General features: G+C 46.1%; 1 protein-coding gene across 1 annotated transcript in view; it reads left to right on the top strand.

Annotated features, from left to right (window-relative positions):
- Window positions 1–15000, top strand: part of PCCA (propionyl-CoA carboxylase subunit alpha) — a 398674-nt gene that overhangs the window by 377351 nt on the left and 6323 nt on the right. The window contains exon 23 of the mRNA XM_006141526.3: window positions 2865–3005. Within this exon, the coding sequence (XP_006141588.1) occupies window positions 2865–3005 (141 nt within the window). The remainder of the gene's footprint in view (window positions 1–2864; window positions 3006–15000) is intronic.

Here is a 15000-nt window from a genome sequence, read left to right as displayed (position 1 = left end):
CAATGAAATCTTAAAATCAAAACTCTCTGGGGAAGTTTTGCACAATCCATGAGGAATTTAAATATCTGTCATAAAACCAAACGTGTACCCTGTAGTCGACTGAAATCTCTCAACGAGTTGGCTGCTCTGTGCCCCCAAAGAATCCAGAGAAACTAATAAATAGCAGTTTTGATCATAAGCTCCGAAAGCCCTGGTGTACGTTCTTAAATGACTTCTTTTCTGGGGCATCAAAAAAGCTTTTACGGCTCTCACCAGGCAATTCATTCTGATGGCCCATATGCTGCGCCCGCGTAGGCCCCATCCCGGCACGCGCCCCCGTGTAGCGGGGCAGGGGCGAGCCAAGAGGTTGTTTTAAGAAGGCGTGTTTGTGTGGGTACACTGACGGGTCAGAACAACATCAAAGGTAATCTTAAAAAAAGAACCTTCTCTCTGCCTCCTCTTTTTATTTTCAGAAAGGTCACGTCTAAGCCAACTCTTTGCAACCAGGCCTCTCCTGAGGAGTTTACTCTGTTGTTATTTTTTGCTTGTGATTACAATAAGTCGCTTATCCCCCAAACAGATTTAAGGACAATAAACAAATACAAAAGGAGAAGGAACAGCTCATCAATAACAAAGACTGCATCTAAAGGCATTGAGTTTGGTGACTCTGTTACATCTCTTTCCAAGCAAAGCAGGAATCCTACAGAGAAAGGAATCCGAAAGATATGAAAATGATAAAAATAGTAAAAGGATCCAGTTTTAGCCAGGTTCTTGTCATTTCTGTGGAGAAATGGAGCTAAGTCCGATCTTAGCACTTTATTTGTAATAAGCCTTATTTGCAACATAGCTGCAATTAGTTTTGAAATGTTACCACTGTGGTGAAATGTGTTTAAATCATACTCTCCTCCATGTGTAAAGATACTTTGCCTAAATTCAGAGTTCACATTTTGAAGTCAAATTATAAAAAAAAAAAAAAGAGATGTACATGCTGTCCCGAAAACCAAATAGCCAGGCGTAAGGCCGATTGGTCGCACAGAAGGAGCACCCCAGGGTGATGCCAGCTACCAGAGTCACTTTTTGGTTGACCCTGATGCCTCTAGTGATGTTTCCTTCCCCAGGCAGGCAGAGTGCAGACACGGAAACGGTGCAATTTGGCCCAATTATATTCTCCCTGTCCTGCCACCCCCCCCATAGACTTAATGAAGGACTTCGAGGTACAGTCCGTCGTGGATAAATGGAGCCTCTGCCCAGAATGTTTATTAGACTGACAGCCAGCAGGCACTCTTCTTTGCTTTTTCTCTCACCACTTATGACTCAGATGAATTTTAATAGGAGCAAAAAGCTTTTATTTGCACTGTAATTTCACTTAAGGATCATATCCTTCAGAAACTGGCAGACGCTTGTATGTCTTGATTGCAAAACATACACTCAGGAGTAAAGAAACACGCAAAAGATGTTATTATTCAACCTGTCACACTGTCGCGAATCTACTTGGAACTCAGGCCATCAAAGCTCTTCATTGCGCCCACCCCCTCGGTAGGCCCTGTGAAGAGCACACTTAGAGATTTCCACCGTCCCCCCGTGCAGAATTAAAGGCGGAATTATATTTTGTTTTTGCCTCCCTGCCATCACGATGCCCACAGGAGGCTTTGAGTTACAGCAGCTTTTTTTTTTTGTTTCAAACAAAATAGAGCGGCCTTGATGCTGCGTCTGTCTTACCCAAAAGGAATTTGATCTGGTGGGCATCCAGAAATCTTCAGGTGGTGCTTCCAGCTTCTCAAGGAACACTTCCTCAAACGTTTTATCTCGTTTCTGTTGTGAGAGACCAAAACGCAGCTCAGAGCTTGACTCACTGAGATCTGGGATTTTCCACACAGAGTAGGAAGCCTCTGTGTCAGAGAGGTTCTGTTTGACGGAACTACCTTGAACGTGCCCCTAATTGTTTGAGCACCACCTGCAAAAGGTGCTGTGAAATTACTAGTCGTTTGCAGTGTTTTAAAAATCGAGATGTTATTGTCTCTCAGTGAAGAAGGTAGTCTCACCATATTCATCTTTATCTATCCTAACCGTCTTGTTAGAGCAGGAAGACCTCCTAATGTGCCTGAAGAGAAAAGCTAGCTTTTTCAGTCATGAGAATAACATTTTATGTCACTGAAAAAATTTTTTGAATTTTAAATATTGTTTTGCCCAAAAAGAACACTGAAACCCTTTGTCTTAACTTATTGATACAAGGTCCAGCAGCTCCCCGGGGGCGTGGGAGGTTTGAGACAGCAGTCTGCTGCCATCTACTGGCAAGTGCTCAGTGGCACCGCCTCCGTCCCTTTGACTTGACCCGGCTCTCCGGATTTGCCTTCATTGGGATAAACTTGGAAGCGATAAGGGGATACCAGTAAAAGTCTCAATATTTTTTCAAGATATTTTTCTTAAGGATATAGGATGATGATGATTTATTATTAATTAATAAGTGGAGTGTTTTTTTAAAGGATTATTTTATTTAACTTTATTTATTTATTTATTTATTTATTTCAATTTGACCAGAGAGGGACAGAGTGAGAGAGAGGGAAAGTGAGAAAGCAAGCCACCAGATCCGGGACTCAAACTGTGGTTGGCCACAGAGGAGTCCAGCGCCCTTAACTACCACACCACCTGCCAGCCCCAGTGAAGTGTTTTTATTTTGAGATATTTCTTAAATAACTGACTCACAATATATCCCAGACACAAACTAATATTTGGATCGTGTGTACACTAATTAGAAACCCCTTGACTTTTAGGATATGGTTGTCGTTTCCCTGTTAAAGCTAAACTCCGACTTGGAATGAATGCTGCCTTTGAGGAAAAAGTTCATTAGCCTAACTTGTTGCTTTTTGCTTTTCTCCCCCCTGCAGTACAAGGTGCGTGTCTTAACCAAACTCGCTGCAGAGCTGAGCCGATTCATGCGGGAACAAGTGGCCGAGGATACAAGCAGCGTTGTGCGCTCCCCAATGCCTGGAGTGGTGGTGGCTGTTTCTGTCAAGCCTGGAGACATGGTAAGGGTCACACCTGTCCTTGTGGGACCTGCTGGCCTCAGACTCACCCTTGCAAACATGCCTACCAGCAAGATCAGGGGCTTTGCAGCTTTTCGTGACTCACAGGACCCCCACAAAACAGCAAAATTGCTCCCATGCATTCTTGGTCTACCCAGTTCACATCTAAGTCAGGTTAGTGCCACATCTCATAGGGCCTCCCCTCCCAAGCCACTGGAACTGGACCAGTAACAAGGCCAGAGTCGTTCTGTTATTCCGCAAACTAGCCTTTCCATTTTCTTAAACTTGTTATTTACTCAGTCGCACTCTGGCTTGAAGCATCTTTGAAGAGCTCATGCCAAGAAATGATTCTCCTTTTGTGTGATTTTTTTTGGGGGGAAAAACACCCCCAAAACTCTAATTGGGAAGAAGAGTTAAGGAAAGATGAATTTCTTAATTCGTGAGTAACAGAGCACATTTGTAATTTGGTAAATGAAATTTAGGACCACAGTGTGAAGTTTTTTCTCTGGACTTTGTGCACAAATCGAAGCTGTATTAATATTTCCTCCATGTCTAGCCTGAGGATAATTGCTGTGGACAAACTGGCCAGATGCAGGCGTTTTCTTAGAGGCTGGATAAAAATCTCTATTGATTTAACAGCAGAAAGGAAAAGAAAACAATTTAGGATGCAACCAGAAGGTTTCCAGGGGTACCTAGGTTACTATTTTTGTACACTGCATCAGTAGCCGAACACCCTGCTGCTGTCATCTTCTGTGGATGGTGTGGTGATTCCATTCTGTATTTCAGCTACGTTATTAGGGTGTATGTGTTTTCCTTAAAGATACATTAAAACTGCCTCCCGGTTCCTTTATTAGTGTAAAATATCCTCTTACCTTGTGAAGAATTCATGGGGTTGGCATTGACTTCTAGAAAAGTACTTACAGTAAATATTTTTTTTTTTTAAAAAGGTAGTTGTTCACAGAATTAGCCTTGAAATTGAAACGTTAAGTTGGGAAACTGATTTAACAATTGCTTCACCTGGTGATGTAGAAATAGAACCTACCAGCTTTTCTAGAAAAGCATAAAAGAAGCTAAGTAGTTTTGAGTCGTTACATTTACTTTGAGGGCATTGATATTCCTGGAAGAAAGCACTCATTAAGATGATCTAACTCCGGGACTGGCAGGACGTGTAGTGGTTAAGGTGCTGGACTCCCACATGGCTGACCATGGTTCGAGTCCCAGACCTGGCAACCTGCTCTTTCATTTTCCCCCTCTCTCTCTCTGATCAAATTGGAAAAAAAAATAATAGTAATAATAAATAAAATTAAATAAATAATTCTTTTAAAAAAGAAAAAAAAGTCTAACTCCTGAGTGTTAAGGAGTTGGGAAACACGTTACATAAAGTGTCACACTACACGCATGTGTGTGGGTGGGTGTGTTGAATGTGGGGGAGGGGTTGGCCTTGTGTGCATCTTCCTTCTACAGGATTAGGATTAGGCTCTTAAGAGGATCGCTCCTTGGTCTTGTATTAAGAATCGTGTACTCATTCACTACCTTACAGACCGCTCAGTGGAGCCGAGAGTGTGCCAGTGACTGGGTGTGTAGGCTGGGGACGATGTGAGGGACTTGTTTTGTTTATTCATTGTCCTTCTCAAGTTTTTTCTGGAAGCCAGAAAGTCTGTAACTGCCAGCCCGGGCTTGCCAGGCCTAGTTGTGTGGGGCCAACAGGTGGTGTGGTGATTAAGGGTGCTGGGCTCCCACATGGCCAACCACAGTTTGAGTCTGGACCTGGTGGCTTGCTTTCTTACCTTCTCTCTCTCTCTCTGTCCCTCTGTCCCTCTCTGGTCAAATGAAAATAAATCAATAAATCACTAAAGTTAAATCATTCTTTTTTAAAAAAAGTGTTTACCTTAAATCCTACTTTGTAACTCCTGAGTCCAAACCTAAGCAGGAGGAGGCAGGGCAGGCAGGAGGAAGGCAGCTCCAGCCTCCGTGCTGGGAGGTTGAAGGTTGCAGTGTTGGCCTCCATTTAAGCCACCTCCCTTCTGGGGCTGCTCTGAGGGCAGTGAACCCTGAGCCCCCAAGGCCAGACCATGTAGCCTTTTTGTTTCTCAACAACTGCTGTCTCATACTCTGGTTTTTCCACACACCAAAGAGTCCGGCCTTCATCCTTTCCATTTCCTGGTCAGTAATCTCCACGTGGGAAAGCAAGGCATCTAGTGAAGGGAAGCGGGTGACGTTGGACCCTGGTTTCATTTGAGAATGGTAAGTTCCTGCCACCCAGCGCAGTGGGGCCTGTGCGTTGTATCTTCCCGTGGAGGCCGTGTGGACGGTGGGAGCACGCCTGGAGCTCACTCGGTCTCGGTGGCCTTCAGCTCACATACAGACACTGTCGGCACTCAGGCCGGGACCAGCCTGCTGGGGCGTGTGCCTCCTTGTATTCCTTTTCATCCTCACAGAACGTCCTTTCATATTCTGTGCCCTTGTGCTTTGATAAGCAGTGTTTTCTCTTGACCCCACTATTTGTGCAAAATACCCCAAACCACCACTGCTGAAACCAGACGCTGGATGAGAAGTTCCAGCCTCGGCCCTGATCATAATTTCTGTAGGTAAACGCCTCCTCGTGTCATCAAAACGCAAGAATCTGTTCTTGGACCAAAGACACTGCACTTATTTGAGGCCCTTGTAAGAAAATGCTACTCATAATGTCTAAGTTTTGTGGTCTTAAATGATTTTAACATGGCAGAGTATTTCGTGTTTTTCTCAACAACAATAACTGGCTGAGGTTCCTCTTGAATGGGTAGAAAGATTAAGGAGTCGGTCATGTCTGTTTTCAAGGAAAACAAGAACCTGAAAATAACGGAGGGCCTTCAGGTAGTCCGTTTGTCTTTGAGACGTTATTTTTTAGAAGTTCTAATCATCTGTCATTTTTGTGTTTAGCTTGAGTGGAATTAGACAAATCTTAAAATGGCGGCAGTAGTAAGTTCTACAGAAGTGTTGTCCAAATCCTAAGTAACAAGTTGGTTTTGTGAAGTAAACACTTGGACAGAGATTTAAAAGCTCAAGAAAAGAGCTTTGGGGAGGCCATTGAGAAATGAGAAATGGGTACACGGACCTTGCATGTAACGTCTGAGAACCAATTCATCTGGGATACATCCTCATCTCCAGACACATAAGCTGTATTTTCCTCCAAGTGCTTTTTAAGAGTTCACACAACAAAAAGCTTCAATACTTCTGCAGTGACATAGTGTCAGCTTTACAGTAACCCACAATCCTTGTACAAACTAACGGGTACATACTATCAAGATTAAATGCGGTGGTAAAATCATTTTTAAAAATGATTATATAATAGTTTTTTTATTATGAGGGGAGTAGATATTAGCTAATAGATGGAAAATGTATATAAGCAAATAAGCCAATTAAGGGACAAAATGAGTAGATTGTGAAAGTGAGGAGTCACAAATTTAATTCAGAAAAACGACTGATAGAATTACTTTTATATACCTTTTTTATATGCTTTGTGTTATTTTAATTTTTTTAAGAATTGCATTTATTTATTTATTTATTTTTCACATGAGTTTTGCCAGAGAAAGACAGTGAGAGAGAGAGAGAGAGAGACAGAGAGGAAAGCAAGCTGCCAGGTTCAGGACTTGAACCGTGGTGGACTGTGGGAATTCCAGCACCTTAACCACCACTCCACCTCTGGCCCCTATATGCCTTTGAAATATGCCTGCTGACCACGTTTTTGCAATGGCATGATTTTCATTTCTGTTTGAAGAATACCTGTTTTTTTCCCTATTACATATGAGACTGTCATAGAGTGCGAATACTTTTAGATTCCAAGTTAGCATATTTATGACACTTTAATTTTTTTAAAACTTCCATCTTTATAATATTCTTGCAGGAAAACAGTAAAAATATATATTCTTTTAGAATAATGGCAGAATATGTTTTTCTAGTTGTTAGCATTAGATTTAGAACTGCTAGATTTATTGTAAAATTTTTATTTTGACTTTGAAATATAAAGTCATTAGGAGCACATTTGTTTTGCTATAGCCATTTGATGTCAGAAACAAAAAACTAAAAATCCAAGGGGACCAGCAGGTGGCATGGTGGCTGGGACTCTGGACACTCCCACATGGGCAACCATGGTTCGAGTACTGGACCTGGCAGCTTGCTTTCTCAATTTCTCTGTCTCTCTGTCTCTCTGTCTCTCTCTGTGTCTCTCTCTGGTCAAGCTAAAATGAATGAATGAATAAATAAAAATTAAATAAATAATTATTAAAAAAAAAAAAACTAAACTAAAAATCCAAGAATGTGAGAGAGCCAGCCTGTTTGGATTCTGTAGCCATCTCAAAGTTACATTGAAAATATTTATCTTAATGTTTATCAAACAAGGAAGTGATTCTGGAATCATAAGTAGGCGCCATGCTCACATTTCTTTCTTTCTTAATTAGCTTGTAACTTCCTCGCATGTGAAAGCAGGTAAAATAACAGGGCTTACCCACTTGTTGCTGCCTTCTCTTGCCACTCAGTGTGTTCGGCATCAGCAAGACAGACTTTGGGGTATTGTTGATGGAGCCAAGATGAGGAAGATGTACTCTGTAATGGACCTGACCTGCCGCGGAGGAACCTGACCTTAGGCGTTTGGAATTTCTGCACTCCTGAACAAAGTGTTAGGCAAACTATGTGCGTGCAGTGCTCCAGGGAAAACAGCGTTTGGAATCCCTGACTGCAGCACCACCCAAATTATGCCCTGATGTTTGTCTTCCTTGCACATGCTCCTTGTGGGGGCAGGTCCCAAGCAGGTGGGAGCCTCAGACCAGGAGATCCAGGAACCCCACTGTAGAACATGACATTTACACCTCCCCTCTGTCTCCAAACCTCATGTAATTGAGCTGTTAGCTGATCTTGGGGAGGAGGCAATAGACTGGGTAAGAGATGTTTATTTTTCCTTTCTTGAAGAGTGAAGATTTGAAAAGCCTTGGCTCGTAGGTGTTCTCCCTCTCCCTGGCCTGCTCTTAGGTGCCCCATGCAGCCCGATGTCAGTACCTGCACTCTTCTAGTCTGGCTGTTGGACAGATTTTCTATTTTACAATCATAAAATAATTGCAATAATTAGGTTTACATATTTTATAGCAGGGGTTATTCAAGCAGCTTATTTGAAAGGATGCCAATTTTTTTTTTACCCAAACCTCAGATTGTATTCCATGGTGTGTATACAGATTCATATATTCATTAACATCTTAAACTTTTAAATTAGGAAATATTATAAACATTAGAAAAGAATCTAACAAGCACTTATATGCTCGCTGTTCACCTTTAGCATATTCGTTTCAGCTTTTGTCGAACGATAAAACATTATGTACATGTGAATTTGCCCTGCAGCCTCTCCCCTCTGAAGCCTGTCCTGTCTTCTGCAGAAGTAATGACTGTTGATTCTGGCCTTTTGATCTTTCCCAGATACATTCATTTTTAAATTTTAGGGTTAGTTTTTGTTGGAGGTAATAATTTGGGGTTTTTACAATTTAACTTAATAGTAATTATCAACGTAAGATAAAAATAGTTTGATGGATCAATCAGTAGACTGAGCATTGTAGGAGAGTCTTCTGCAAGTTTGGCATTTAATTTCATTTTCAAAAAAATGACCTTGGGAACCAGCAGTTAGCGTAATGACTATGTCTCTGGACTCCCACGTAGTCGACCGTGGTTCGCGTCCCGGACCCGGTGGCTTAAACTCACGCCGGGCGCGTGTGCGTGCGTGCCTAAGATCCCGAGAAGAGAATGGAGGAGAAGGGATTGCGGCATGGCCATCCCCCCTGGGGGGTGTTTTCTCATTTTCTGTCTCTCTGTCTCTCTCTGTCTGTCTGGCGAGCGCATGCACCCTATAGCAAAAACCTCTCCAAAAAAAAAGAAAAAAAAAAAGAAAAAAAAAATGACCTTCAGATTAGAACATATGTTATCTTTGTTTTAAGCATTTTAAAAGAGAATCATTTTCATCTTTATCAAGTTTCAATATCTTTTCTCTTTTGCTTAAAAAATATTAAAAATAAATTTTAGGGCCCAGCTCTGGTAGCAATCACTGCTGGGACACTATGTTCTGCAGGCTGGAACCGTATGGGAGGCCTGGGTTTGATCCCGGGGCCAGCCTGAAGGCTGGGTGTGCTGCTGTGCCCCAGGGACTTGGAGCTGCTAAAGCAGGAGGATCGTGAGATTGAGGCTGGCCTGGGCAACATAGCAAACCGCTGGCTTAAAAAGAGCTAGTTATGGGCGGTATGTGCCTGTGGCCCCAGCTAGCGGGCTAAGGCAGGAGCATCATGATGATTTATTTTTAAAGAATTATTTATTTAACTTTATTTATTATTATTATTATTATTTGCTATAGGGCGCATGCGCTTGCCAGACAGAGACAGAAAGCGAGAAATCACCCCCCCAGAGGGGATGGCCATGCCACGATCCCTTCTCCTCCATTCTCCTCTTGGGATCTTGGGCACGCATGTACACGTGCCCAGCATGAGTTTTAAGCCACCAGGTCTGGGACTTGAACCCTGGTCGACTACATGGGAGTCCAGCGACATAGCCATTATATTAACTGCTGGTCCCTATTATTAATGGTTTTTAATTTGCTATAGGACACTTGTGTGAGAGAGAGGGGAGAGAGAGAGAATGTGAGAAAACAAGCTGCTAGTCCATGGCTCAAACCTTGGTTGGTCATGTGGGAGTCCAGTGCCTTAACCACCATGCCACCTGCTGGCTCCAAAACCCTAATTAAAAAAAAAAAAAATTAAAAATAAATTTTAAAAAGGTCATTTCGCCGATTCCTTTAAATCAACATATTCACTAAGACAATTCAGAGTGATTTCTTAAAGGTATTGCAATACAATCAACTGTAACAAATTCTGTTTGTAATTATAGTTTTGACTATAGGTTTTTTGTTTTAGTTTTGCCATAGGGTGCATGTGCTTACCAGAGAGAGACACAGAGACAGGAGCAGTGTGAAATTACCTCTCAGGGGGGCGATGTCCTTGCCTCAGTCCCTTCTCCTCTATTCTCCTTGGGATTTTTGGCATGCCCAGCGTATTCCCAAGCCTCTGGGTCTGGGATTCAAACTATCCAGCTGGCCATGTGGGATCCAGCCACTTTAGCTGGCCATCCTGCCAGCTGGTCCCATTTCGGCTCTAGTTTTGAGCTTAGAAGGCAGTAGGAAGTCTTAGTCCTATTTTTACCTATCTTAATTGGATTTGTTTCTATAGACTGTGTACTTTCCCCTCCCATCGCACAGTTCCTGGGTCCTACCCGGGATATGCGGCACGGAAACTGTGCCTGACTCATGGAGCCTGCAGCCCTGGGTAACATGGGGCCTCATCCTTCCTCCCCTTCAGAGTGAGCTTGTCTGAGCACAGGCAGGGTAGCGGAGGCCGCGGGCTGGGCCCGGGTTCGGCCGCCCGGTGTCTGCAGCCGCCTGTCTGCGTGCTTTGACGGCGCCTCCATCTCGCTGCAGAACGGCACAGCCCCCTGTGGCGTCTTCTCCCTCCGGCTTCACGTGAAGTAGTGGGGGTGTGGATACACATGTCTTTGGGAACTATCAGGGAATATTTACCAGCCTGGCTGGCTCGGGAAGAGGAAGTTATTGTAATCAGATTTTAGCCATTGCCTTTTAACCAAATCTCAGATGCCTTTTTCCTCGTGGCGTTAACTGTGCCTTTCTCCAGATCTGAGGGCCTTACAAATGCATTGCGTTCGGGCACCTGTGTTCTAAGTAGAGCAGCCTTCAAAAACGTAATGGCAGGGTTTTTCACTTTGCTGGAGTAGTCAGCAGGCTCGATATTGATCCGTGTTTTTCGGGTGGCCCCGCACAGCAGAAGGGGAGACTGCGGCCGCCGGTGCGCCCCCCGAGCCTTCTGTCTAATTTGGCAGAAAAACACAGAATGTAGGACAACAAAAGAAGGCTCCTTTCTCCATAAAAATTCTTCCTCCCACCCACCCCTCGTCCCCAAAAAGGGGGCTTAATTTTTCAGCTGCACGCAGTGATTTGGTGCTCACTCTTGCATTGAAACAGTTGCTGTCTGAACAGGCAGGAAACAGTTTTCTTTTAATTGCCGAAATCATTCGGAAGTGCTTCGTGCCCTGCTTCTATACAGCAGATGCTGTGCATTAATTGGCCTGCGTAGAAGTGACCCAGGGTTCCTTGCAGCGGGCCCAATTTTAGGCAGAGGGTTTAAATAGCTTATTTATTATTTTGTATAATCTGGCGTCCATTATGTGCTCCTGCACGTGCTGTATTTCATGGTCTGCAGTTTCTAATGTCATGTGGGTTTCAAAACCTGTGTTTCTCTGGTAATGTACTAGCAGCAGGTAAGCTCAAAATACCATCCATCAGGAGCTAATTTTTTATCCAGATACTCGATGACTGATGAACCTGTCTTTTGTGTGACTGTTTAGCACAGTAGAAAGCCATATGCCACTGGCACCGTTTCCTCTGCATTCTTTACCGTTGCTAGAGAGTGGGTTTGCTTGGGGGAACAGCTCTGCACCGTCTCTGCCCTCGCCCCGCATTTCAGCCCTCACACCTCTGAAACAGCCCCGGGTTTGGACGACAAAGGAGGCTAGGGGCCGTCTTAAAGGAAACCTGACTCTCCTACTCATTTTCTTTATCAGAAATACGAATGCACACTCTTAATAGGGAACCTTGTTTTGTTACTCCCCGTCTGTTCAAAACAGACCTCAGCCCATTAGAAGGGCCTCCCTTGTGTGGGAAGACCACAGCTGTTACTGTAAATCTCATCCAGTCACTGTATCACCCCATTTTGTGGCTCTGAAGGATGAAATTGAGAAATGGAATACGGTGCAGTCATCCTTTACATCTCCAATTTTAGGCCTTTGCCATCATTTTCATGCCTTTATTCCAAATCAAATAACATTAGTGAGCTACACCACCTTCTGATGAGTATCTGGTATTGAGCACGGCTTTCAAGTCTGGACTTTTGGGGGCTTCCTTTTATGTTCCATGCAGCTCTTTTTGTCCCCCCCCTTCCCCTTTTTCTTCCTGCGCTTTCTTTGAGCCATCTTGGTGGCGATGGCAGTTTGCAGCTCGAACGATACACGTTGCCAAATGTGTCCTGCTCTTAGCGTGCTTTCCGAGAGGGGCACATGCAGGAGAAGGTCCTGTGTCTTTTAATCTTTGTGGAGGGAGAGAAGAGAACTTGGTGGAAGGCTATTGGGGGCTTTAATCAGAAATAAGAAGTGGCTTAAATCATTAGCACAACAAAGCATACTATAAGCTTGAAGATAAAAGTCTCTGGGGAAGGAGTCCTCTGAAAATAAATGGAACTTGATAGATTTCCATATCATTTATAACTTCCCTTAATTACACTTGGAGGGCTTGCCAGCAAAACTGGAAAATTGGCAGTCCTATACCCATTAGAGTCATTTTGCCGACCACGGCCAGCAGCTGGCTTCACTGGATTTTATTTCCCATCACTCACAATTAATCATCAGCTGGAGATGTCTGAAACTCTTCAGCACAGAGCAATGCTGGGTGACATTCAGGCCCCCTCAACATGCAGAATTCTGCTGAGTAAATGGGCCGAGTTCCCTCCCAAGCTTACTCATTTTGGGGTGAGGGCGGCCCCTGCCTAATGAGTGCAGCTCTGATAATCGGATGCGAATGTGAACCTTGACCCGGTGTCAAAGGAGAGGATGCAATAAGCCGGATGAAAGATACGGGACTCGGGCCTCCAAACTTTGCACCAATTAGACAGGGAGCGGAGGAATACATCAGGCCGACTAGGTTTATCAGAAAGACTGGCGAGGCTTGTGACCATTTGGTAAGGCCAACATGGGGGACATCCTGTCACAATCATTAAGTCGTTATCAGATGATTCACAAAAGTGTTAGAGAAGTGTGCGCACACAGATCCTGCTGGAGCGGCCCTCTCGTGTGCGCAGCCGCCGTCTGATGGAGGCCCGGCCTCGCTGGCCCTCGCTGGGCACTCGGTGACTGCCCTGGCTCTTTCCGTGCCGGGGCAGTCCAGAAGGTGTGGCCTCTGCCCGCCCGCCGAGCTCCCTCGTGTCCCTGTGCACACTCGTGGAGAGCCGGCACTGCTGGGCACCAGGCTCCACAGGCCTGAGGTGGGAACCCAGGGATATCGCCTTGGTGTCACTGCAACTGGGGCCCAGCTGGGGGCTGGCCCATGCAGGGGCGCCCCATGAGTGACAGCCAGTGCCCAGAGACTGGGACCAATCTAGCTGGTGTGTCGACTGCATTCTGTGACGTACAGTCTGGTTGTCCAGCTTGGTTTTTGGAGGGATGAAATACGTCGACGTGAGACCAAGCTCATGCATGTACATGTGTGTTTGTGTGCAGGCGTGTGTGTATAATATGATCGTTGAGTAAAACATATGTCACTGTTTCGTTGGTATCAAGGAGAAATTGCTAGAGCTGACTTTTAGGGCTGAAGGAGTGAAAACAGTCTGTAAGCTAGACTGCTCAAAGGAACAGGGAGTGAGGTGCATGTCTTGTTTCCACTCACAGCTGAACAATAGGAACGGGCCAGAAGATACACAGGGGAGCGAGGGTGGGAAGAGCAGGACCGAGGGGCAGCTGGGATGGCCAGGACCTAGTTCTGCCGTTCAGTGCTGCGCTGTGGGTCCGGGAAGATGGATACTTCAGACCCGGCCTTGCTGGCTTTGAAGTCCGTTTAATCAAATTGCTGGACTCTCGGTGTGGAGAGCCTGCTTTAGCTTGGGACTTTCCACTCCTCCTGATGGTCTCTGTCGAAGTCAGGGGTTTTGTTTTGCTGATTAATGATCAGGGACCTTGCACTCACAGCCACCTGTACGTCACCTTACAAATCACACACGCTGCAGTCACACAGAGCCAGGGGAGAGGCTGGTCCGGGGCAGCAGCAGCAAAGCCCACAGACCCCTGGCCTGTTGCTCCCGGGCTCCCGCGGGGCCTGGATTGGATCCGCAGCCTGGCCCAGCTGCCAACCAGCGTGCTTCCTGTGATGTGGTGGCCCGTCTGGCCTGTGTCCCATCGACACGGGCATTAGAAACCTCTAGGCTCCATTCCTTCTTCCTATTTGCAATGTAGCTGCTAATTCGCTCATTTGAGGTGCATGGGGAGAAGCAGCAGGACTTCTCTCTGGCAGTCGGGTGAGGGGCTGAGCAGGTGAGGGCTCTCCTGCTGGTGGAAGGGTGGTGAGAGGCGCTGTCTTCCCGGATACTCTGGCTGGGCAGGGACCCCCTGAGCCAGCACGGGGCTCTTCAATGCTGGAGAGGAAGCAGGCAGGTGGGAGCGAGAGGCCAGCCCTGGGGCACCTTGGTGGGTCCTCCTGGCCTTGAAGGGATCAGGAACCAGAGCCAAGAGGGGTGCATTTGGGAACCACTTTCCAGAAAACCACCCTGGCCCTGTCACCTGCAAGCTTCAGCCTTGGGTCAGATGGCTTCTGCAAGTCTAGTTTGGACCCTGTCCTTGGGTGGAGGCCATCACTGGGCCCCCAGGGCTCCCCTGGGAGGTGACAGGGACTACTTCAGTGGCACTTGCTCTTCTGCGGCCTCCTTGGTCATGCCTGCCTTTGAAGAGAGAAAAAAGGGTCTGCAGTGCGGCTTGAGGGAGTGCCTGCCCGCCCCCTGGGGAGACAGCGCCTGTCTTTGCTGCCCGCTGCCCCTGCACTTTGAAGAGCGGCCTTCTCAGGTCCAGTCCTCGCTCTCGGCGGATGCAGATGCCCGGTGAGAGGCATCAAAGGGGCTGGCGAGCAGGGGCTTCCCAGCAGCTCCTCGCCGCTCTCCTCCCTGCCAGCGCGGAGGCTTTGGCATCCCCCTCTTCCTATATTTCGGTGCCAGGAAAAAAGAGCCCACCACCTGAACAGCAGAGGGGAGGAGGACGCGGGGCTCTGGAGCCGGCTTGCCAGCAAGACAGCTTGCGCCACGCGGGGAGCCGGGAGGGGACCGGGATCATCTGGGGATTTCGGCCAAGAACGTGCTCCCCGCGCCGCGGCTGCTGCAGGACACGCGCG

This window comes from Tupaia chinensis, unplaced genomic scaffold (assembly GCF_000334495.1).
Source record: "Tupaia chinensis unplaced genomic scaffold, TupChi_1.0 Scaffold000057_1, whole genome shotgun sequence".
In the NCBI taxonomy this organism is placed as follows: domain Eukaryota; kingdom Metazoa; phylum Chordata; class Mammalia; order Scandentia; family Tupaiidae; genus Tupaia; species Tupaia belangeri.
This window is presented reverse-complemented; position numbering and strand designations above follow the sequence as displayed.